At 35.0% G+C, this 25,895-nt stretch overlaps 1 protein-coding gene across 4 annotated transcripts in view; it reads right to left on the reverse strand.

Annotated features, from left to right (window-relative positions):
- Positions 1-319: 319 nt before the first annotated feature.
- LOC110103309 overlaps positions 320-25,895 on the reverse strand; it is a 44,505-nt gene continuing 18,929 nt past the window's right edge. For 3 of the 4 annotated variants that reach the window (XM_020831988.2, XM_020831963.2, XM_020831980.2), the window contains 3 exons: positions 2,154-2,277; positions 808-1,094; positions 329-737 (listed from right to left, as the gene is read on the reverse strand). In XM_020831988.2, the coding sequence (XP_020687647.1) occupies positions 645-737; positions 808-1,094; positions 2,154-2,277 (504 nt within the window). In that variant the 3' untranslated portion in view covers positions 329-644. Of the gene's footprint in view, positions 738-807; positions 1,095-2,153; positions 2,278-25,895 lie in introns of all 4 variants that reach the window. The other variant, XM_020831970.2, reaches the window with a different exon arrangement.

The following is a 25,895-nucleotide window of genomic DNA, read 5'->3' on the forward strand; positions in this document are numbered from 1 at the left end:
TAATGCCATTTTATTTAAAACACGAGTACATAATGCATTCTCTTATGTCAAAATGTTCTAGTATGTTTTTAAAATGACTTTAAAATTCTTACAACCTTAATAAAGTTTAATAAATTAACTATTTTCTATTTTTCATTTCACCTCCACAAGAAGATTTTATATGAATACTTCAAAAAATTATAGCAAATGTCAAAAAAAAAAATTGTCAGTATTTTCTATAAATATAATAAAATTACATGAATATCATCAATATCTAATAATTTACCTTCAAAATAATTACAAAAATCATAATTTTAGATTCAGCATAAAAAAGTAAAAAAAAAAAAAATACAAAATCACCATTTTCAATTATACATTTGCTAAACGAACAACCGGATGATCCATAAATCACATTCGTATGGAACTTTGAAAAGATGATTGCCAATCAAGGTTGAATTGCCTGATGAACTTCATACAACCCTTGAAAAATGATAATCAAATTTGACAACATTGCAACTGTGCAAAAAAAAAAAAACTAATTACATTACAGATACAAACTGGTACCTCGTCTCACGACAATAACTATCCATATTTACCAATTCATATACAAAAACATAAACAACTTACGCATCCAACCACTGATTTGTAAGTTTTTACCACTGAGCTCACAGAAGCTTAAGCAGTTTCAGCCGTTCTTCATGTTCTGGGTCCATCTTTGGAGGTGTATAACACCCACGCAGATCCTCCACGAGATATTCCTGAAATGCAGAATATATCAGACTATCTGAATGACATGAAATAAAGATGGTATCAAGGTGAGTTCAATGCCTTGGTAAGCTCCCTCTTTGTTAGGATGTGATAATGCCTTTGCCAGATCCTTTGGATGGCCATGGTTGCTGCAAGAAAACCATAAGCAATTCCGAGGATAGCAAAGACAATAACAAATATGACTACTAAGGCAAAACAAGCCTCCATTGATGCTGGAAAGCAATCCAGTATGCCCCAGCCGTAGCAGCAATTGCGGCAACCAGCCATGCATGGATCATTGCTACCGAAGGATGAACAGTGCAGGATCAGGCCGAAAAATCCCAGTAGCACCAAGAAAATTAGCACTCCTGTTAGCAAGATGGCAGTCAATTCTCTGAAAAAACTGTTCCCAACCAGAACAACTTATCAAAACTATAGGACATGTTACAACAATCAAAAGTAAACACTGTTGACCAAGGTTTCCGGCACCCAATCAAACTTCTCTTAAAATTTTATAATCATAATGGCATTTTAGCTAACCAGCACGCCAGCATTAGCAAAAGAAAGTTCAGTTTCCACAACACTTCATCGCATGGATAAATTTGGTATTTCTTGGTATATGAATGCAGCTAAAGGAATGGTAAGTTGTGCAACAAGTAAAAGAGTGCCTGTACTAGATCAGGCGTATTTATACTTACATTCAAAATACGATGCTGGAAACTTACTCGGGTGATTCAAATATAAAATCAGGCAAATTAAGACCAGTTTTCCATCATATGTACTGCAATGGCGAATGACGATATAATGCAGAAAGATTTCTCATTCGTAGAGATTAATATCAATGGACACACATACTCATATGCAGTCATAATTAGCATCAGTAAATTTTGGGGTGAACCTACTTTGTTTTTAATTGGTGTAAAGTGTTGTATTAAGTTTAACAATTGTTTAAATATCTGTTCGTGCACACTATTTTTTATAATTTTATCTTTGATAGATGCTGCTCTTTCACTATCCAGCCTTTCATTCCATATGAAATGAGGATCATTTAATCTAACTCATGAAAAACCTAAATACTTTAAAGGTCAATTCATGATTCTAGATTGGTGGCGATTCATGCCAACAAAAAATAATAAAAAATACAACAACAACATCAAGCCTTTATCCTCCAATTACTTGGGATCAGCTACATGAATCCTTTTTCTCTGTTGTGTCCTATTAAGTGCCAAATTCTCATTTAAATCTAATAAAAAAAAGTCATTTTTAATATTTTCTAACTAAATCTTTTTAAGTCTACCTCTATCCAAAAACAATAATAACAAAGAAAGAAAAATCCAGATTCTAGTTACACAAGATTCAAGATAAAGCAAGAACAAAAAAGCCTTAACTAAAACTTATATTTTCTTTCTCACAGCAACTGAAAATACCTAAGCAATAATAGAAGGGTATTGGATGCTTAGACAAAATGTGATCCCAACCATCAGTAAAAGAGTTCCTGAAATTTCCATTTCTGTCCAAGAAATATGCAAAACCACTAAGTAAAGCAATTACCTGCAGAACAAAAGACCAAAATAAAGAAAACAATTGCAAAACAAATGGTATTGAAAGTATTCTAGGTACAAACCCCCAACATAAGAGAGAACATAGGGCTTCGACAATGAACATCAAAATAAGGAGAACTAAATTACAGTAGATGCTTCAAGAAAAATAAAAAATTGCATAATACTAACAACAATAAGGTAGGAAATTAGCATATCAAACATTTCAACGAACAAAAAAAGGTAATTTCCTCTCATTTTAAAAAAAATTCAATATACATAGCACAAATGAACTGACATATCAAAATATAGATTTTCTCATGGAACAATAAATGCCAAAGAATATTTGAATTTAACTTAGTTTATGGAGCAATAAACACAAACCAGTTTCATTGGAAAAAAGTAAGGTTGTCTCAATGAAACAGCATCCAGATTACCATCTTTATTCTTTGAAGTAGAAACAGGAAAGTAAAACAAAATAGAAAAGAACCTCATCTGTCAAAAAATATATGATCTTAGAGGCCATCTCACATAGTACACTAATTTTAAACTGCTATTGTAAAAAAGTGCTAAGTTTGCTTCTTACATCCTGATAATTGAGGATATTCTCCTAGTAATCTTCTTTTTGTATTTGACCTATATGCCTATAGGCACCTGTAATCAATCAATAAAAAGTTAGTTCTCTCTGACATTATATCAAAAGCAGTTTTAGTCCTAACCCTAGCTGTCATTACTCTTCTATCATTCCCATAATGATCCCACATGCTCCCACACCCCCAACTCACCCCACACTCACCTATGATACTGCACTTGTGCATGCATCCTGTATCACCCAAATAGCATCATGGCCTCACAATCATACCTCAACAAATTGAAACCCTTCTCTGATATTAGTACTAACATAAAATTCAATTGTAACAATTATGCTCTATGATTGAGGGCCTCTCATTTTCTTATTGGTTCTCACAAGTGCATCATCATCTTGATGCCTTTTCTCCGAATAATATTGATACCATCAAGTTGTCCAAGCTATGATGCACAGACACGGACACGGCAACACAGATACGAGGCACGTCAATTATTGAAAATTTAGGATACGGATACGGATTGGATATGGTATTATAATTTTTATATTTTAAAAATAGTATATAAAAATTGAATAAGTATAATATTAAAAAAAATTAGAAATAATAAGTCATTTAACAATAATTTATGCTTAAAATGATTAATATTAGGATGTCGAGAGTCGGGCATTAGACGATAATGTTGTTAAGAGTCGGACATCGATGTTATGCATTGGGAGTCGATATCAAGAGGGCGTCTGTTGTCAATGTTGAGAGGTCGTTGGTTGTCGATGCTAAGATGACGTCGAACAAAGATGAGCTGTAAAGTTGTCGGTGTAGAAAATTATAGTATCAAGCATCAATGTCAAGACAATGTCAGATTTTGATGTTCATAGTTTTGAAATATTGATGTTGTGATGACGTCATACGTCGATGTCATCAGGTATTGTTGTGAAACTAAAGTCGCAACCCACCAAAGAGAATATTCGATGAATGGGATATTGAGCGAGGGCGATTGATTTGGTGTTGTGGATGAGAAATAAGAAATTTAGTTTTAATATTTAAATTAATAAAAATTTTAAATACAAGAAATTATATTTAAAAAATTCATAAAATATTTAGGACATGCATATTAAACATGTGTATCCAATTTGTATTTAATTTTTTTTTAATCGGACACATTTTCGACTTATCCAACATGTGTCGGATGCATGTCATGTCAGATACATGTGTCAGACATTGCATGCCTCTTTGAGGAGAAGTGTCGGTGCATCATAGTGTCCAACTAACAAACATCTACCAGTATTGTCCTTAACTGGTTACTTAATAGCCTTAAACCTTATACCATTTCAATTATCACATCTAGGATCCTACCAAAAGAATGCAAGAATTTCTTCTCTCCAAATATTTTCAAGAAAGTAACATCTCTTGCATTTACACTATATTATGAGATTTTTATTTCTCTTCAGCAAAATGAAATGCAAATCCAAGAGTACTATAACACAATAATAAAAACATAGGGCAACTTACTTCACTATCTCCCTTTCACCAATGATACCATTACATAGTAGAAATAAATTGAAGAATTCATCGTCACTATATATTCCCAGCGTACATCTTTTTTGCATAATGTGCAATCTCAGTTTATACATAACTCTACTGTCCCTAATATAGCAAATACTCTCATTCAAGTTCTGTGTCATAGGACTCTCTACTCCCCAACATCATCACTCCTGGACAATCTTCATTGGTTGCTACTTGAAAGGATAGTCGAGGATACTTGGTCGTGATGGTCTTAACAGACCCAAAATCTTCATTGGTTGCTACCAGATCATCAAACCTGTCCATCGTAGCAGACCCAAATTATCTACTTAACATTGTTGGGAGATATTCAACAATTCATCCTCAAATCAACATCTTCAATTACCATTCCAAACCTGCTTATTTTTACATCATGTCCTCTTGATCAATGGAGAAAAATGATCACTTGCTTCAATTATATCAAAAATATATCTCAACCTCAACATTTCATAATGTCTCTTTTTCTAGGTCATCATTGTTTCCTCAACTAATATATCTTGGGTCATAGATTTTGATGCATCTTTTGATATCACAATAAAAATAAATTATTTTTATCCTTTATCATGACCTCTCTTTCACTTGTAATTGTCTTTGTTGGCTGTCCAATGATCTCTAGCAAATGGTCCATCCATCTTTCATCTTCCTTAACGATATATAATATTTTATGTGACTCACAATTTCATGTAAATATTCTACGCACATTATCTAACCAAGACTCACAATTGCTTGATAACCTTTTATACTTCATATGGTGTCCTAAATCTCAACATGAATAAGATAATTGGTGGTGTTGTAGCTCCTACTATTTATCATCTCAATGTTGATGTCCGCATTGTCATATCATCATTTTTCTCCTTATCAATACCATTGTCGCCAAGGTCACCCTCTTCCTCACCATCTTCAAAGCTTCACCCATGCAAAACGCTCTCTATGTGATCAATGTACCACCTTTCATTCATCTTCCTTAACCTTAAACAATATTTTATTCCTCTATATTTCTTATAAATCTTTTATGTTCATTTTCTAACCAAAACTCACATGTACTTGATAACATTTCATCCTTTTCACAATAGGGTTGTTTGGTTTGCTGTAAAGTGAATGCAGTGTAAAGTAAATTCTTTGAGGTTGTTTGGTTATTTGTAAGAATGCAAGAGGATTGTTTTTTCTGTTTGGTTTGGTGTATGCAGAGTAAAGTAAAATGAGCCCATTGCCCCCAATTGATCACCAACTAGTTTAACATTTCCAGAAAAATCAAACACTGAAGACAAACCTTGCAGCTCCAGGTTCCCGCACAAACTGGTCTGGATATCCTGTGGCTCCAAGTTCCCGCGCGAAGTGCCAAATCAACAAGTAGAAAGGCATACCTCATAGCAATAAGCTGCAGCAATTCGTAAGGCTTTCACATGATTGACGATCTCGCAGGCTGCAATCGAGCACGACATCCTGTCCAATCCCAAATTTTGCCTTCGTCTGCGTCCGACCCGACACTAGCCTTCGCCTGCACCGTTCGGCTCCTGCACAAGAGAGCGAACCCACACCACCTCCACCTGATCCATGCACAAACGGCTCCCATCCCGCCTCTACCCATTTCACGCAAACGAGACTTGATGTCATTCCTCCCACAGCTCTTCCCACTCTTGAACCTGTACCATCCGTTTTCCCATTGAACAAAGTCGAACAACAATGGAGAAATGGAAAAGATGAAAATCAAACCCTGGATGCCTCCAAAAGTGATGTCAAGTAGGAACGAAGGGGCCGAAGTAAGCTACTGCCCCGTGAATTCCTTTCTTGCTCGATTTTGAGTGGTTTTACTTTATGCAAAAAATAAACTAAAGAGGAGTTCCGAACACATTACGAATTTATTTTACCTTAATTCGGTGGCCAACCAAGCACCCAAAAGTTAAAAAGCAAACCATTTAATATGCATTGTATATACAATTCCTCCAACCAAATAGCCCCTATGCCCTTAAGGATCTCAACATGAATAAGATAATTAGGGGTGTTGAAGTTCAAGGTATTTATTATCTCAATGTTGCTACTCCCATTGTCCTGTGATCATTCTCTTCTTACCAATGATGTAGTCGTTAGGGTCACCTCCTTGCCATCTTCAGAACTCACTTATGTACCATGAAAAGTTAAAAAGCAAAGCATTTAATATGCATTGTATATACATTTCCTCCAACCAAATAGCCCCTATGCCCTTAAGGATCTCAACATGAATAAGATAATTAGGGGTGTTGAAGTTCAAGGAATTTATTATCTCAGTGTTGCTACTCCCATTGTCATGTGATCATTCTCTTCTTACCAATGATGTAGTCGTTAGGGTCACCTCCTTGCCATCTTCAGAACTCACTTATGTACCATGCTCTATTTTAAATTTGTAAATGATACCTATGAATTTGGCAAAAACCAATATGTTTTATTTTTCCTGCCTTCATCATCCCATAGTAGTGCACCTTTTCATTTGATCCACACCAACATTTGGGGAGCAAATCCTAGGTCTACTCTTTTACAGTTTCAAACTATTTTATCATAACAAAAAAGTATAATTTTCTATATAAATTAAAAATCTTTGCACTGATAATATCCCTTAATTTATGTAGTCTCCTACTTGGTTTTTTTGTGTTGAGAATGATATCAAATATCATTAATCATGCTCACATACATTTCAGCGAAATGAGAATTAAATGTAATCATCATCACCTTCTTGATGTTATTAGCATCTTACTGTTTTAGATGCATATTCATAGCTAATTTTAGGCGGCGATGCAAGTCTTATGAAATCTTTAATTAATTGGATGCCCTTTACAATTACATATGTGCAACCACTCCATTTTCCATTTTTATCCCCATAAAACTCCATTTTCATCTAAACCCTCACATCTTTGGTTGGGTGTGCTTTGTAAATTCTCTTCACGAAGGCTGTGATAAACTTTCTAATCAAGCTATTCATTCAATCTGGTGGACTGAAAAATTGTGTCCCAACCACTTTGCATATTTGATGAGTTTTAATGCATTAAGTTTCGAGTCAAATTTTCAAAGCCAGATTAGATAAGACACTACCTAGAGATTTAACATTCATTATACAAGGATTTTAAAATCTAAGTTCATGTTCCACATAGACGCAAGCATCTATAGTAAATAACTCCTCTCAGTAACGAGAAGAACGCTTTCGATTAAGCTAGTCATTTAAAAAATACTTAGTATTTAACGTATAGTAGAAGAAAATTTAAATTTCTAGGATTAAAAACTTTTCACCTTTCACTTGAAATGGATGGTGCGAAAATGATGACGACCCCAAATAAGATCTCATAGTTTCATCATCTCGGGTTTACATGGACCCTAATCTACTTAGTCAAATGAGAGTTGATTTAACCTGATCAAAAGATCTCTCTCAACATTTATAGGTTACTTCATGCAATGGTACTTTGTAAGCTTGGATTGAGTATTTGTTTTAGAGACAATTCAAATCAAACTTAGCTAATAGAAAACTTGTTCTATCAAGTATACCATATGATTCATTATTCAAGAATTTTAGCCATTGGGGAGCAGCCTATGAGCTTTGATTGTGACCATAAAATAAAGGTGCTTATAAGAGGCAAAATAGTCAACCTTTCGAAGACCTGATTAGGAGAGCAAATGTATTAGACTTGGCATATGTTAAGAAAGATAGATGTAGACATAAAAAGTCTTTGTTAGAAAATATTATATATGACCTTTGTTTATTAGATTTAAATGAGAATTTGACTTTTAACAGAGCATAATGGAGAAAAAGGGTTCATGTAGCTAACCCCACATAGTAAGATAAAGACTTATTGTTATTTTTGCTATTGAATATGTGGTGAAAATCACTCGATCAGAGGTCCTGATCATAGTCGTTTATATGTAGAGCAATTTGGGTCAAACCACTAGTCTTATTGAGTCATTAGGTCCTTCAAACCATCGATTAAAGGACACAAGTCACGCCCTTACAAGCAAGAGATTATTTAATAATGAGTTTTAGGGACATTTTCAATTGGACATTTGCTCATTATGAGCTAAAATTATTCTTGAATTCATTGTCTTCACTAGCGATTGCAGAGGGTCAATATTTGGTTTATGTTTTAAGTAATTAAATTTCACCTTAAATATTTGAATTTTGAAAGAGTGGAATTTTAAAATTTTGATAAAATTTGAAAATTAACTCCTCTAGTTAATATTTTATTTTGTTATTTTAACCTTATCAATTATGTTTGCCCGCCAAAAAAAAACTAGGTTCAACTATTGATCTCTTATATTGTTATAATAACATTAAAATCAAGAGCTTGCATTTATATAATGATTTTTTTAAATAGACTTTGAAGGTCTAATGTAAAATTAAAATCAAATATTTCGATGGATTTTATGATCACGCATTCACTTATTAATCCAAGTAGTGTCGCTCCAGTCCTTTCACCAGGGATTGAACTTGGAATTTAAATTAATGTTTAACCCGCACAGTATTTTCAAGCCTTAAGTTTAGGGATTTAATGCATCGATCCAAACGCATACGGGTGATTAATTTAAAAATAGGATCTTAATTTAGCTTGCTTTTATTGCGGATCTATTTTCATGGATAATAATTTTGATGATAGCAAACATTTTTATTTCTCTACGACTGCCTTATCTTCTGACATTTCAAGTCCACACGATCAGACTGCAATTTGGAACCAGCTCAAGAATGGGTAGACTAGGTCTGAGTCAGTTTGTACATTTTTTCCTTTCTTGAGTCTATTGTATTTGGTGTGACTCCTGATGCTTTATAACTTGGAAGATTTCTAACTGTTTCCTAGAGTTTATTGTTTTGGTAACATCATCCGGGACGATTTTATATCGTCCTGAACGATCGGTTCAAAAGCAGAAACCCTAATTAGGGCATCCTCATTAAATCAGCTGTCATTATGCAAAAAACATCGTCCTGGACGATTTTGTATCGGCCAGGACGATAGGCTCAAAACAGAAAGAATCTGCCGTCAGATCTATTTAGGAATTACTTATTTTTGGACATCGTCCAAGGGATCGTCCAGAACTATAAAATATCGTCCAGGACGATCCAGGACAATTTTTTCCAAAATTAATCTGGCATTTAAAGAAAGCAATTATGACTTGATTGGAGGATCAAATCATCCTGGACGATCTCAGGATCGTCTAAACGATACGTTGGAAAATTGGACATCGGACAACTCTTTTTCAGGGCGATGTTCAGGACGATATTCCACGATTTGTACTGATCGTCCAAGACGATATATTATCATCCTGGATGATATGAACAAATTTCTTCTGATCGTCTCAAATCATCCCGACTAATTGGGCTTATTTTGCACTGATCGTACAGGACGATATTAGTATCGTCCTGGACGATAAAGTCGGCAACTTGCATTAATGAGCTCGTTTTGAGATCTTCTATTTAAGTTATGACATGACACTTGGTAAGTGTCTTTGGCGGCCATTGTAGCTTCGTTCTTTTGTGGAGAACTTGAAGAGAGCTTGAAAGGCAGTGAGGAACGGGTGAAGTCTTAGAGGGAGAAGATCCTGTGAGGGGGGACTCAAGGGAGTGTGGAGGGGGATTCCACACGGTTGCTCCGGCAGGCTTGCACCTTAATACCGTCAGATTCAAGGCTTGTCTTGAGGGAAGTTCACCAAAGAAGAATATCTCTTTGGTGTCAAAGGACCCGGCGACTCCGCCGCACTGGGAAGGTTGAAGTGATTTTGTAAGGACTTCTCTGCCTAACTGTGGGGCCTAAAGGAGAGACACTTTTATAGTGCAATACTTGGATGGTGCCTCTGATGAGTGGGCGTAGGTTAAGGTTTGACCGAACTACTATAAATTCGGTGTGTTCTTTCTTTATTACTTCCGCATTTAATTTCCGCATTTGGTTTTTATTGTGGTGATATTGGTTTTGGTTTGTGTTTTTATTTAAAGATTCTTCTCCACCAATTCACCTCTCTTTATTAGCCTTGGGCCAGTTCATAAGGGGTCTAACATCCCTAACGAACTTTCAAGTGGTATCAGAGCAGTATTCATAAAATTTAGTTTTTAAAAGCTTTTGAATTTTGATCCATGGCTAAATTTTCAAATCATAATATTACGGAAGATTATTCAATCACCAGACCACTTTTGTTTGAAAATATTACATTTGATTTTTGAAAAATTCGCATGTCTATTTTTTTCAATCAATTGATTTTCGCATGTGGCATATGATTTTAACTGGTTATTCATTACCGTCACGTATTTTAGATGGAATTAAAACTGACATTTCTTTTAGTCAATGGAATAGAGATGAACGAATCGATGCTCAATTGAATGCAAAATCTTTAAATTGCTTTTTCTGTGCTTTAAATTCTGAAAATTTTATGTTAGTATCCACGTGCACTACTGGTAAGGAAATTTTGGATAAACTACACACCATATATAAAGGCACTAGTGAAATCAAGCAATCCAAGTTGAATGAGTTAATGTATAATTATGAAATGTTTTCCATTAAAACTTATGAAACGATCTTAGACATCTATACTAGGTTTATTCAAATTGTGACATCATTGCATGCTTCAGATAAAGAATTTTCAAATTTTAAAAAAGTTCATAAAATTCTTCTTTGTCTATTAGATAAATTTGATACTAAAGTTGTTGCTATTTGTGAATCAAAAAATTTGAATGAATATTCTATTAATATTTTGATTGGCTCACTCATTGCCTACGAGCAAAGTTTGGGTCAAAGACTTTTGGATGCAGGTAAAACGATAGTGCTAAAAGCTGAAGATACGGAAAGAGGTAGCTTAATTGGTGACGAAAGCAATAACTGATCAAGCAAATTAAAAAACTCACCAAAGCATAAGCATCAACAAAAGTGGAATAAAGATAAAAATGGTAAAAAAGTCAAGATTTATTCTGATGTTGTTTGCTTTGGATGTAGGAAGCCTGGACATATGAAAAATCAGTGGCCTAATTTGAGAACTCTTCCTACAAAAGAAAAAGCTAAAGCAAAGCAAATTATAAACTGGTCAAATAATGAAAAGTAAAAAAATTTCTTGGATAGATCTGGTCTCTGAAGCATCAGACCAGAAGCAAGATGGTGCTTAAACCTTTGTTTGTATTTTTTTTTTTGCATGTTTTTTTAAATCTTTTGTTTCTGTGATTTTTTATCTTTTTCTTTCTTTCTTTTTTCGTTAAATTTTTTGGGGTTTCTCTCTGATCAACACACACGATCACTTTTCTAAAAAATGAAAAATCTACCTCCTGTATTTTTCTTGAAAGCTATGATTGATTTCTCTAAAAACAGTCAAAGGAAGAGAACTCATGATTTTGTTTCTCTTTCTCTTCTTAAAAAGGTTATTTTACTTTTGATTCAAAATCTTTATCATATTTTAAATTGGATTTTAAAATTAATTTTTTTCATCTCCCTATATTTTTTCTATCGCATAGGAATCTTTTGCAAGATTGTTGAATCCACCTTAAAATTTTCTTAATCAAGTTATTCGTGTTGTCAATAATTTGGGTTTACTTTAGTTTTAAAAATATAAGAAATAAAGCATATTTTTTGAAAATAATAATAAAAAAAATTGGCTAATGATGCCAAACCAAAAGATGTGCAATTACGCCAAATTAAAAAAAATACACAAAGTGTATTAAAAATCAAAAGATGCTCAAAGAGCCATTCAAATGATAAAGGGCATAAAATGAGACCACAAAAAATGCTCATTTTTTCTAATAGTACTAAAAGCCTAAGAAAATCCTTGATATGTTCGAAACTTCTGCTTGAAAATCTTGGTTCCTGATTCAGCAATTCGTGCATTGATCTTCTATTAGATATGTTTTATGAAAGGAGTTTTGAAAAATTAATGTTTCTTTTTCTCGTTTATTCCTTGATTTAGATATTGGATTAAAAAGTTTATTGAGCCTTTAAAAGAACTTGAGCTTGGATTAACAATTTATGAATTTCTTATTTTTTCTGGATTACGCATTGTCAATCCATTCCTCACTAAGTTTTTGAATAAAATCAAGAGGTAACTTTCTCTTTTTAAGAATATTTATTCTGTTCACTAGATCAGGGATTATTTTTATCTTTTAATCGTTTTGTTCTTATTGTTTGTGTCCATTCTCTTTTTGATAATGTCAAAAGGGGGAATACGTATTGTTGTTGTTGTATTTGTATCTTTTTTCATTTTCAAAAAAAAATTAAAAACAAAAATTTTTTATCTCACCTATTTTTAACAGTTTTATTTTAGTGAGGAGAAGATTAGGAGAAAATGTTTCCTGTTTGCAAATTCAAATCATAATGTTTGCCATCATCAAAAAGGGGGAGATTATTGCGGATCTATTTTCATAGATGATGATTTTGATGATAGCAACACTTTTATTTCTCTACGACTCCCTTATCTTCTGACATTTCAGGTCCACACGATCAGATTGCAATTAGGAACCAGCTAAAAATTTGGTAGACTAGATCTGAGTCAGTTTGTACATTTTTTTTCTTTCTTAAGTCTATTGTATTTGATGTGGCTCCTGATGCTTTGTAACTTGAAAGATTTCTGACTGTTCCCAAGAGTTTATTGTTTTTGGTAACATCGTCCGGGACGATGTTATATCGTCCTAGACGATTGGTTCAAAAGCAGAAACCCTAATTAGGGCATCCTCATTAAAGCAGCTGTCATTATGCAAAAAACATCGTCCTTGATGATTTTGTACCGGCCAGGACAATAGGCTCAAAAATAGAAAGAATCTGCTGCCAGATCTATTTAGGAATTACTTATTTTTGGACATCATCCAGGGGATCGTCCAGGACGATCCAGGATATTTTTTTCAAAAATTAATCTAGCATTTAAGGAAAGCAATTATGAAGAGAGAGCTTGAAAGGGAGTGAGGAACGGGTGAAGTCTTAGAGGGAGAAGATCCTATGAGGGGGACTCAAGGGAGTATGGAGGGGGATTCTACATGGTTGCTCCGGCAGGCTTGCACTTTAATACCGTCGGATTCAAGGCATATTTTTTGAAACTACTAAGTGCTTCTTAAGAAAGTGTCATGCTTCTCAAGCGAATGGCACAATTCGCATGCTATTGTATGTTTCCCAAGACTAGTACACGCTACAATTAGTTTACCTGAATTTAAAATTTACATTTTTAATGCGTGCGAGATTTAAAACATTCAAATTTAATTATTTGCATGTGTTCGGCATTAGAATACATGCATTATTTCATTTTTAAATTTTATAATGGATTCTATCCGCTTGGGCATGTATGTATTACAAATCCGGTGATGTTCAAGAGTTATGTTCTTACTCGTGGGCCAACTGTCTTGTTCATTACAAGTCCCATATAATTAGTTTAATTTTCCAAATCTTATTTAATTGTATTTTAAAATTATCTCTTTAAGTTGGATTCATTGCGAGTCAACTCACTCTGAATTTCAGCAACCTCCGAGCTTCTTCCTCATGTAGGGCACATCATTAGGGGGTGCTAGATTTACCCACTACGCTCATGTATAATCGGTGTCATGCAACATCTAAGTTGAAGTCTTCTACCCCACTGTGCCAAGAAAGGTGCATATTGGTCTTCAAATACATGCTTGAAATTATTTAAAATTATGTTTACATTAGGTAGTTAACAACCAGCATAAAACTTGACAAGAATTATTTAATACAATATGTTAATGTTAGAGCGTTCCATGGATGCGACACATTATATGGCGTGAATACAGTGAAAAATGTGCAATGGTTGTTCTTTCAGTACTAGGGTGCAATGTTAAATAAGCAAGAGTTCCGAAATCATAGACAGATGTGGGAAATTAAGTTAATCCATAAAACTAGAATTAGAAAAGAATTTGGAATGTAAGCAATCTTATAAGAAAATTAATGATATTAAGAGATGATATGATTCATATAAAGATAAATATTTCATTTACTCAGGAAACAGAATGTGTTTGCTGCGGCATCTAGGGTTTGGGAGAAAAGATCCTCTCGAAAGAGGATGAATTGTATCTTGCTTCTTGTTATTTGATTTCCTAGCAATAAAATTCTGTTATTTTGTTGAAATTTATTGTTGTTCGCTGATTTTTGTGGTTCAAGACATAAAATTGGTATCATAGCACATTACTAGACCAACATCTAGGTTTTTGTTATTGATTTATGCAAATTGGTATCATAGCACATTACAGGACCAACATCTAGGTTTTTGTTGTTGATTTATGCTACGATCTTCCTTGTTATCTGTTGATTTCTGTTGTTTGGAGGGCATAACCTTATCTAAGTTGTTGTTTTTTGTCAGAAAGAACTTGATCCAGGTACCAATGGCCAGTAAAAAGAGTTGAAGAGTTGAAAGAAAGGTTGGAGGGAGAAGTAAGGCAACCACGAGCGGAAGTAGGATCAATAAAAGAACATATTTTAGCGATAAAAAGGAAGATTTAGGAACATGGAAGAAATGATGAAGCATGTGTTGGAACTTCATACTAAAAAGATTTTGTCGGGAGCAAGAAGAAATCAGGAAGATGACATGCCAAGGAAAGACGAGAAGGTGGAAATTTTAGGGAAGGAGGAAACACAACATCTAGAGCCGATTCCAAGATGGTGGATAGGTAGGGAGTATGTAGGAAAGAGGGAATGGAAAGAAGAGGATAGGCGGGCTGGATTTGGACTAAGAATGGGATATGAACGGTGAAGGGAAGATAGGGAGCCGCGGAGGGACCACCACGCTCATGCCATGGGAGGTATAGGGAAAGGGGACATTGGGTCGGAGGGGATCAGAAAATTAGGAAGCAGAAAATTCCTGTATTTAAATGAGATGACGCACATGGGTGAATATACAGTGTGGAGAGATATTTTATAGTGAAAGGGTTGACAAAAGATGAGAGACTTATGGCCGCCGCCCTATATGTGAAAGGAAAGGCACTGACATGGTACGAATGGCGAGAGGGAAGGTACCCAATCAGTTCGTGGGATGAGTTCAGGGAACGCTTGTTGGAGGGCTTTCAAGTCTAATAGGATAAGGATTATTATATGCAATTATTTGTCTTGACACAGGAGGGTACTATGGAGTATCTGAAAAGATTTGAGCTTCTATCAAAGCGTGTAGGGAGGTTATCAGAGGAAATATTGAAGAGAAATTTCATGAAATGCCTCAAACTAGAGTTGAGGGCAACAGTACGGGTCACAAGACCCCATGTTCTGTGAGAGGCGAGGGAGCTAGCATAGATGATTGAGAATAAGAAGTCACTATAGAAGATTAGTAAATGAGGCAGTGGAGGGGGCTCTTACCGCACAGCAACCGCTTTCCTAGCATTTAGGGTGCAGACCGTACCAATTCAAAGGGAGATGCCAAAGAAGGGCAGTTCGGGAGCCAGATTAAGAGGAGATTTCAAGAGACTAACTGAGACTCAATTACAAGACAATAGAGCAAAAGGGATATGTTTATGATGCAAAGAGAAATTTACACAAGGACATAGGTGTAAAAATTGCACATTGCAGGTTCTCATTGTGTGTGATGGGGAAGAGGTGGATGAAGAAGAGGAATTAAAGGAGGAAGAAGATGAAGAGGAGCCCGTACATTTAGAGGCGGAGGAAGTGTCATTGAACTCTGTAGTAGGATTTACCCCGAATCACACTATAAAGGTAAGGGGGCATATAGGAGGAGAGGTAGTGGCATTGTGGACAATGGGGCTACCCACAATTTCATATCAAATTCGGTGGTAGATAAACTAGGGCTGAAAGTGATAGACATGAGAGGGTTTGGAGTGATGATGGGTATAGGAAAAGTAGAGAGTAGAGAGATATGTCAGGGGTGGTAGAGCTACAAAAGATCCACATCAGGGAGGACTTCCTTCCATTGGAGTTAGGATGTACTGACTTGATCTTGGGCATAAAATGGATACAAAGTTCGGATGGTGAACTGGAAGGCTTTGGCTATAGAGATTCAGGTGGATGGGAGAAGGGTGGTAATTAAGGGAGACACCAGCTTATCAAAGGCAATGGTTTCGTTGAAAATTGTGGTTCGTTCCCTTGAAGGGGAAGGAGGGGGATTCTTGGTGGAGCTCCAGAGTTTGGAGGGAGGAGAGATAGAGGGTGAAGAGGACGTTCCCGACATTGTCCAGCCCTTGCTTCAGTAATTCAAGAAAGTATTCCAGCTTCCCAATGGATTGCCACCCCTACGGGAGCACGAGCACTCTATTGTTCTGAAGTAGAGAGTTTCCCCCAGTAGTATTTGGCCCTATTGATACCCCCAGATCCTTAAGGACGAGATTGAGAAATTGATTTGAGAGATGCTTGAAGCTATTATCATCAGGCCCAGAGCAAGCCACTTCTCAAGTCTTGTATTGTTGGTGAAGAAGAAGAATGGGAGCTAGAGGTTCTACATAAACTATCGTGCTTTAAATAAGGAAACAGTACTAGACAAATTTTCCATAACTATCATCAATGAGCTGTTAGATGAGTTGCATGGATCTGTGATATTTTCCAAGATTAGATTAAAATGCGACCAGGAGACATCTAAGAAATAGCTTTTCGGACGCATAAAGGGCATTATGAGTTTATGGTGATGTCGTTTAACCTCACTAACATACTGGCTACCTTCCAGTCCCTAATGAACAGGGTAATCCAACCCTACTTACGAAGGTTTGTGTTGATTTTTTTTTATGATATATTGGCTTACAGTAGGTACGAAGGGGAGAATTTGGAGCATCTAGGAGCTGTTTTGTCGACCTTAAGGGAGCACTCCTTATATGCCAATAAAAATAAATGTTTGTTTGTCGAACCCAGAGTGCAGTACTTGGGGCATGTAATATCTTAGGAGAGAGTTATAGCGAATCAAAGTAAGATTGAGGCCATGCTCATATGGCCCATACCCAAAAATCTGAATGAAGTGAGAGGATTCTGGGTACTCACCGACTACTATCAAAAATTTTTGAAGGGATACGGATCAATAGCATGTCAGAGGCTGGTGGCCTATTTCAGTCAGGTGTTGACGGCCCAAACCATGCCCAAATCAATTTACGAGAGGGAGCTAATAGCGATTGTGTTGGCCATTCAAAAATTACAAATGTATCTCCTTGGAATACATTTCATCGTCAGAACAAACCAGAGAAGTTTGAAGTATTTTTTGGAGCAAAGAATTGTCACTGAGGAGCATCAGAGGTGGCTTTTCAAGTTATTGGGGATGACTTTGAAATCCAATACCGACCCGGAGTGGAGAACAAAGTAGCAGATGGGTTATCCAGGTGTATGGGGGACCCCAGATGATGGCATTGTCTGTGCCTTTGATGGTTGACTGGGAAGCACTGAGAAGGGAGAGAGAACAGAATGCATGCTTAAAGAAATTTAGGGAGGAGCTAGCAGGAAACAAGTAAAATCATACAACATATTAAGTAGAGGAACAGAAGTTGCATCATGAGGGTGCTTTGTGATTTCAAAGACCTCTTCTTACACTCCTTGTTTACTCTAAGAGTTCAAGGGGACGGCTATTGGGAGGGTATGAAGAAGGATGTCAAGAAGATGATGGCTAGCTATGACATATGTAGAGGCATAAGTATTTAGCAATGTTTCCAAGAGGGCTCCTCCAACCGTTAGCTCTGCCATAAAAGATGTAGGAGGAGATGATTATGGATTTCATTGAAGGGCTGCCCAAGTCAGAAAAAAACACTATGATTATGCTGGTAGTGGATGACTGAGTAAGTATGCCCATTTTATTCCCCTTCGCCACCCGTACTACATTATCAGTAGCGACGATTTTCATGAGGAAGGTGATGAGATTATATGGGATCCCAAAATCGATCATTTTGGATCGAGATAGGATCTTTCTAAGACAGTTCTAGGAGTTGTTCAAGATGTAGGGTACCATTCGAAAAAGAAGCACTGCTTATCATCCTCAGACTGACGGGAAGATAAAGGTGGTCAAACATAGTGTGGAAACTTATTTACGGTGCTTTATATCAGACACACTCAAGTTGTGGGAAAACTGGTTGGCATGGGCAGAATATTGGTATAACTCTTCCTATCATTTAGTAGCTCATGTTATACATAATAGATCCACCACACTTGATATATTATGGATATAGTAGCACACTGGTGACTTCAATAGAGCAGTATTTGGAGGACAGAGATAGAATATTAGTAGAATTGAAAGGTCATTAGTTGAGAGCCCAGCAAATTATGAAAAGGAAAGAAGATGCACTAAGGAGAGGCCTTTAGTTCAAAGTGGGCGATAGGGTATCTTTAAAGCTCTGTCCCTAAAGAAAGAAATCTTTGGCACAAAGACAGAATGATAAGTTATTACCCAGATATTTTGGTCCTTACAAGATAGTAGAGCACATCTGGAGCGTGTTTATCGCCTACAGTTACCACCATCGTTTGCTATACACCTGGTGTTTCATGTGTCCCAGCTGCGGCAGACAATAGGAGAGCATATTCCATCTTCTTTACTTCCCCTAACCTTGACGAACAACATGGATATGTTGTTGGAACCATTAGAGGTCAAAGGAGTCGCTAGGAGTAACAGGAAAAAAGAGGTGTTGATCAGGTAGAAAAACCTACCAGAGCATGAGGCCACGTGAGAGGATTACCTGATTATTCAACAATAGTTTCCTACATTCCACCTTGAGGATAAGGTGGAACTTTGGGGGAAAGGGGGGAGTATTGATACGACAAGGCTGGACAAGGAAAGAAAGGAGGTTAAAGGCTAAGGCCCAGCAAAGAATTAATACATTATATTAGGAGGAAATCAAATAGGAAAATCTTTCCTAATGAGATCCTTTACTAATTGAATTATTTTCAAATTAATGAGAGAGAGATATTAGGAAAGGGGCTAATTTAGGAGGGAGGGAAGAAGCCTATTTTAAGTCCATAGTAGGGTTTATTTTATTCTTATGCAGAATTTTGTCTTGATTGTTGTAGTTTTCTTTTGTGATGAATCCTATCGGCGTCTACGACTTAGGAGAGGAGATCCTCCTCTCGAAAGAGTATCAATTATATCTCGCTTCTTGTTATTTGATTTCCTAGCAAAAAAATTATGTTATTTTTCTGAAATTTACAATTGTTCGCTGATTTTTGTAGTTCAAGATGTATCATGTACTCACCAATTTTCACACCAATAGCTTGGTTCACAACAGGATTAACCGGTTTTATATGTTTATGATGTACTTACTTATCTTTGATGGGTATTTCCGCATTCATCTTCAAGATATTGAAAAAAAAAATTCTTGGAGGATATTTAAATTGACATATTAGTAGAGCGATATAAGATTTTAAAAATAAACATGGTGGCTATGAATTTGGAGTGACTAAAGAAGGTGATAAGATCATATTAAATTCTGATATAGCTTATAATTTTGTAATTGCTAATACTTTTTTTAATAAAAGAAAATAGCATGCCGTAACTTATAAGAATGGATATAATAAATCTTAAATTAATTCTTATAAGAAAAATAGATTATTTAAATTACAAAGACTGTAAATAATTATGAGTAAAAGTTTATGTACACAATATCTCTTATTACATTTAGACTTTAAGATGAAGAGGTGAAATATGAAAAATAAAGTAAATAATTATCCTAAATATTAGATTGGGGTATCTAAAGAATTCTAATAAAAATATATTTTAGAATAAGATTCAAGATCGTAAGATTTAGGTTGTTCATGAGAAAACTAATATTATGCAAAAAAATAAAAAAGAATATGAATGAAAAAGCTGCAAATAATAAAAATAGTAGGTGGAGAAATCAAAATATACGATTCAACAAGATCAAGCCTTTATCCCACTACATGGGATTATTAAAATATACAATTAAAGATTAAAAATAAGAAGCTTTATTATAAAATTGGTTTAGAGGTAAAGCTTGAAAAATTGAAAATGATAGAGAGAGGTCGATATGGATTCTAAAAAAGTAATATGTAATGCTAAAAATTTAGTTTTTAGTGATTTATATAACAAATTAAATACCAAGAAGGTTGAATAATATGTATATAAGTTAGTCAAACAAAGATATCAAAAAAATATGATTTAGTCCAAGTGAAGTTTATTAAGGATGAAGAATAAAAAATACTTTTCTTAGAAGAGGATATTCAAAAATAAGTGGATAAAATATTTCATAAATTTTTCAATGAAGATTGTGAGAATATGACCTTAACACTCATGAAAATAAAAATGTTTATTTTTATCGTCGCATTAATAAAATCAAAGTTGAAAAGGCTTTAAAGAAAATAAAGTATGGGTAAGCAATATGACATAAATGATATTCTAATAAAAGTGTAGAATTGCTTAACAGATTAAGGAATTGACTGGCTTACTAAACTTTATATAATAATTTTCAATACTTCAAAGATGTCAGATGAGTAGAGAAAGGGTGTATTGGTATCTATTTTTTAAGAATAAAGGAGATATAAAAGAGCGTGCGCATTATAGAAGAATTAAATTAATATGTCATACATTAAAATTATGGGAGAAAGTAATTGAGCATAGGTTACAACGTGATACTAATATTTCTTTAAAATAAATTTGGATTCATGCCGAGTAGGCGTACTATGCAAGCTATACATTTGTTTAGAGATTTGATGGAGAAGTACAAAGAGTGTAAGGACCTACATATGATGCTTATTGATTTAGATAAAGCATGAAATTCCAAAAAAGGTGCTATGGAGAGTTCTAAAAAAAAGAGTTCATAATGTTTATATTAAAGTCATTAAGGATATTTATAAAATTGTTATTTGTGTTAAAACACAAGGTGGTTTGACCAAGTATTTTCCTATATCGGTTGGATTACATCAAGTATCAGCTTTAAGCTTATATTTTTTGGTTTAGTCATAGAAGTTCTTTCTAGACATTTGCAAGAGAATATAACTTGGTATATACTTTTTGCTAATAATATTTATCTTGTTGATAAAACTCTAGAGAGTTGAAAAAAATACTTGAATTATGGAGGTCAAACATTAGAGTCTAAAGGCTTTTGCTTGAGTAGAATAAATGGAGTATAATTTTAGACTTTTAGTAATAATTTGGATGACCAAATCATTAAAAAGGGTGCACGTTTTAATTCAAGTTGGATGGTTGAAGTAGAGAAATGCATCGGGCCTATTGTGATGAAAAATATCACTAGAATTTAAGAGAAATTTTTATAAGATAGTGACATCTCCAATGCTTTATGGGGAAAAATGTTGGCCATTAAAAGTGAAGCATAAAATTATGTTCATTGTCACACAGATGAGGAGGCTCATATGGATAAGCATCTTTACCCTTAGAGACAGAATGTGAAATGAGTATATATGTGAAAAGGTCGGAGTAGCTTCATTGGCAGATAAGATTTGAGAATCGCCTTAGATGGTTTGGTCACATAAAGTATCGGCCTTCCAATGACCCGATTAGGAGAATAGATGTATTAAAACCGGCCTATGTTAAGAAATAGAGGTAGACCTAAAAAAACTTGCTTAGAAAATATAAAAATGTCTTTTTTTATTAAATATAAATGAGAATTTAACATAATGAAGATAAATGATTTAATTTCATTAAATCTCCTTTTCACTAAAAAAAATCGACAACATCCCAACATCTTCCCAACATAAAAAAGGGAGAGGGGGCATCATTGAGGGTATTAAGGCCAACCTACCATGCTTATCAATAGCGAGATGGTCGGTGTCATGTAACATTGTGGTCAGGAGTTGTCTACCTATTTGTAACTCACAAATTTCCCACTGCACTAAAAAAGTGCATATATGTAATTAAAGTGTTGACGCCACATTAAAAAAAGCATGTATAGACCTTACGCATACAAGTTTCCCTCACCACACTAGAAAAAGCGCATATACAATCCAGTCGTCATGTCGTACATCATCATCGGGATTTCTAAGAATTTTGAGTTAATAAAGGTTATACATTTGCACGTGCAAGGTGAGAGTGGTGACAATGACAACAAGTTGTGAGGGTAAAATTCAATATTTTTATTTCTCTTTTCTATATATTTTTTCTATCTTTTTTTGTGTTTTTCCTAATTTTTTTAAGTTTTTATTATATGTATATGTATATATATATATATATAAAGAGAGAGTGAGAGTAAAGATAGAGAGCTTAGAGACTGAGAGAGAGAGCAAAGTAGAGTGAGAGTGGGAAGAATATTGTCTATTTTAGAAAGAGAGAACATGAAGGATTTAGAGATAGGGAGAGAATGCTACCTCTCATGAAGAAAGAGAGAGAAAGATAGCTAGAGGGAGAATAGGGTGGACTAGAAGGAGCTAGGGATGTTTATGTGCATGCCAATAGAGAGATGAGTTGGCTGGGAGGCTGTGGCCACCTGGGAGTTGAAGGTTAAGTTGTGCTCAGTAAAAGGAAATTAGTAAGAGGAAGGTCTTCACTTAGAGTCAATCAAAGAAGCTAGAGGTGTGTGAGTGGTGAGCAGGTTGGGTTGCTCAACCTGTGCGTGTAGACCAAAGGTAGAGAGTTGGGAGTGCTAGGCTGAGTGGAACTCCATAGTTTCAATGGGACTAGGAGCAAGAAGTGAAGGGATAGCAAAAAGGAAGAGGGTGCTGTTGGAGTTGTTCCGTTGTTATGTGAGGATAGGGGAAGGAGTGGTCAGCTACAAAAAAATGACGTGCTAGGCCAGTGTGGGTAACTGGCTGCAGGTGGGTTTGGTCAAAGGTACGAGGCAAAGAAATAGGAAGGAAGAGATGAGGAAGCAGCAAGCCATGTAAGAGAAGAGTAGAAAGTTTGGGAGACGGGCTGGGTTCGACACATAGACAAACAAACATAAAGGGCTGCATGTGAGGAAAAATGAAAACGCGAGAGAGCAAACGCATGAAGGATGGGTGATGAATTAGATAGGATATTACTTTTTTCTGGCTGCTGACCTAGCGATGGGATAAGATGCAGAGATTAGGATAGGCAACTAATGCCAAAAATAGGGTAGATAGATATATATATATAGATATAATTTAAATTTTATTTAATAGAAATGTTAATTACCACTTTACATAATTCCTCATTTCTCATGTGCCTCAATTTGTGTGTCACCGACTAGCGCAGGTAAATCCCTATTTTTTGCTTATGCAAATAACTCAGGTAATATTACTGTCATTTCTAAGTGATTTTGACATTCCAAACATGACGAAGTCTATTTCACAAACGAGTGATATTAAGGCGTCGTCGGGCAACATTGCATCCATGGTTCGTCATTTTTTATCGTGGTTGCTCGAGTCATGTGCAAGAGACTCCCCTTAGGTAAACTTGATGTTTCATATGCAACAGTGCAATTCATTTTGTGATCGAACGATTATACAAATTTTACGCAACGTTGCATCAGTCACCATCGTGGTTGTCATAGTTCGATCAAGTTGTGTCAAAGTGTTTCTTTGATAAATTCCGTGTCATGAATACATCGTAGTGTTCCATTTTGCAAACGGATGATGTTTGAGTAGTTTGGATAATGGTCGAGGCATTTCGAACTTGCAACACGTAAAATCGAGGTGTTTCAATTCCGCACTGCACAACGTCATGTAGGTTGGACTTCCTCCCTTTGCATTCTCTCAAAGTAAATTTTATAATGTATATGAGGATCAACACATCTTTTTTGATCTATTCTAAAATTTGAAAGGTTATCAATTTTACATCACTTGTAAAGTAAGATAATATTTTTGTTTATGTTACCTATCATGAAATATCTTATTTTTGTCCCACTGCATCTCTTACCAATAGCCCTTGTCAGCAACTATATTTTTAGCCCCATGCTTGCTTCTCCTCTCTTACAAGCTTATACTTAATGGTCTCACCAAGTACATCCCTCCATCAAGTCTACTATTGTTCAACATCCAATTGACATTGCGGCCTTAGATCAACATCTTCCTATTGCTCTCTACAAAGATAAACACCGACACACTAACCATCCATTACACTAGTTTATATCATTTAATCATCTTTCTCCTTTTCGACGATTTGCATTGTTTTAATCTATTGTCTCTATTCCCTGGGCATAATAGGAGGCACTATATTTTAATTGGAAGCAAGCTATAGATAGAGAAATGAGTGCTCTACTTAATCAACATATCAAAGATTTTGCAAGACCCGCTCCTAAGGTTAAACTCATTTCTTATTGATGCATCTTCAAGTTTATATTTCACATTAATAACTCTATTTATCACAACAAGGCTTGAACAGTGATGAAAAGATATATAATCGATCCATGATATTAACTACTGCATGATATTTTACCCATTGTATGGCTCAATTCATTCGTCTACTTCTCTATATTGCCATTAATCAAGGTTGGCTTATACCCCAAATGGATGACAATGATACTTTCTCTACAAATATCTTATAGAAGTTGCTTATATGGAGCAACCTCCATGATATGTTTCTTAGGGGGAAAACCAAATACATAATCTTCAAATGGCTATATATGACATGAAATAGGTTCCTGATACTTGGTTCAACAAACATTGCAAGGTTCTCGGAGATATTGGACTATAAGGTAGAATTGCTAATCACTCTAGATTAATTCAATATTCTAGTGGCATTTTTATTCATGTTATGTATGTTGACGACACACTATATAATGAGTGTGGCAACTTTTGAATTACTAAAATAAAATAATATCTACTGAAAAAGTTTTCTATTGAAGATTTGAGGAATCCCAAAATACTTTCTTAGTATCGTGTTTGCATATCATATGGAACCAGCCTCTTAAAGAAAATATGCTAGAGCCAGTCTTGAAGAAACCAACCTTCTTGGATGCAAGCCTGCTAAGTCTCTTATAGAAACTCTACAATCACATGAGAATGATAAAAACTATGACAATGCATCTAACTATCGATTCTGCTGATTGGCATAATTATCTATCACTTAATCTGATATATTCTTCACTGTTGGTGTAGTGAGTCGGTATATGCAAAAAAGAAAAAAGGAATCCCAAAATACTTTCTTAGTATCGTGTTTGCATATCATATGGAACCAGCCTCTTAAAGAAAATATGCTAGAGCCACTCTTGAAGAAACCAGCCTTCTTGGATGCAAGCCTGCTAAGTCTCTTATAGAAACTCTACAATCACATGAGAATGATAAAAACTATGACAATTCATCTAACTATCGATGCTGATTGGCATAATTATCTATCACTCAATCTGATATATTCTTCACTGTTGGTGTAGTGAGTCGGTATATGCAAAAAAGAAAAAAGAAATACAAGGATATTGTCCTAAAAATTCCAAAATATATTAAGAAATCTTCAAGAAATAGTTTAGTCTATCAAAAATATAATCATTTAATGATTGAAACTTCATTATGTGAATTATGCTCCTCTATTTAGGATCTAAAATCTACTTTAGAATATTGTGCATTTGAGGGTAAAAATATCTTGTCTTCTGAAAAAGAAAGGATGCTGTTATATAGCTAGATCTATTGCTAAAGCAAAATACAGGGATATAGCTCTTCTGCGGACAAAATGATGTGGATAAAACTTTGACTTTCTTTTACACATCTATGATCCATGGTTATGATAATCAGACAATCATCTA

Source organism: Dendrobium catenatum, unplaced genomic scaffold (genome assembly GCF_001605985.2).
Source record: "Dendrobium catenatum unplaced genomic scaffold, ASM160598v2 fragScaff_scaffold_1548, whole genome shotgun sequence".
In the NCBI taxonomy this organism is placed as follows: Eukaryota; Viridiplantae; Streptophyta; class Magnoliopsida; order Asparagales; family Orchidaceae; genus Dendrobium; species Dendrobium catenatum.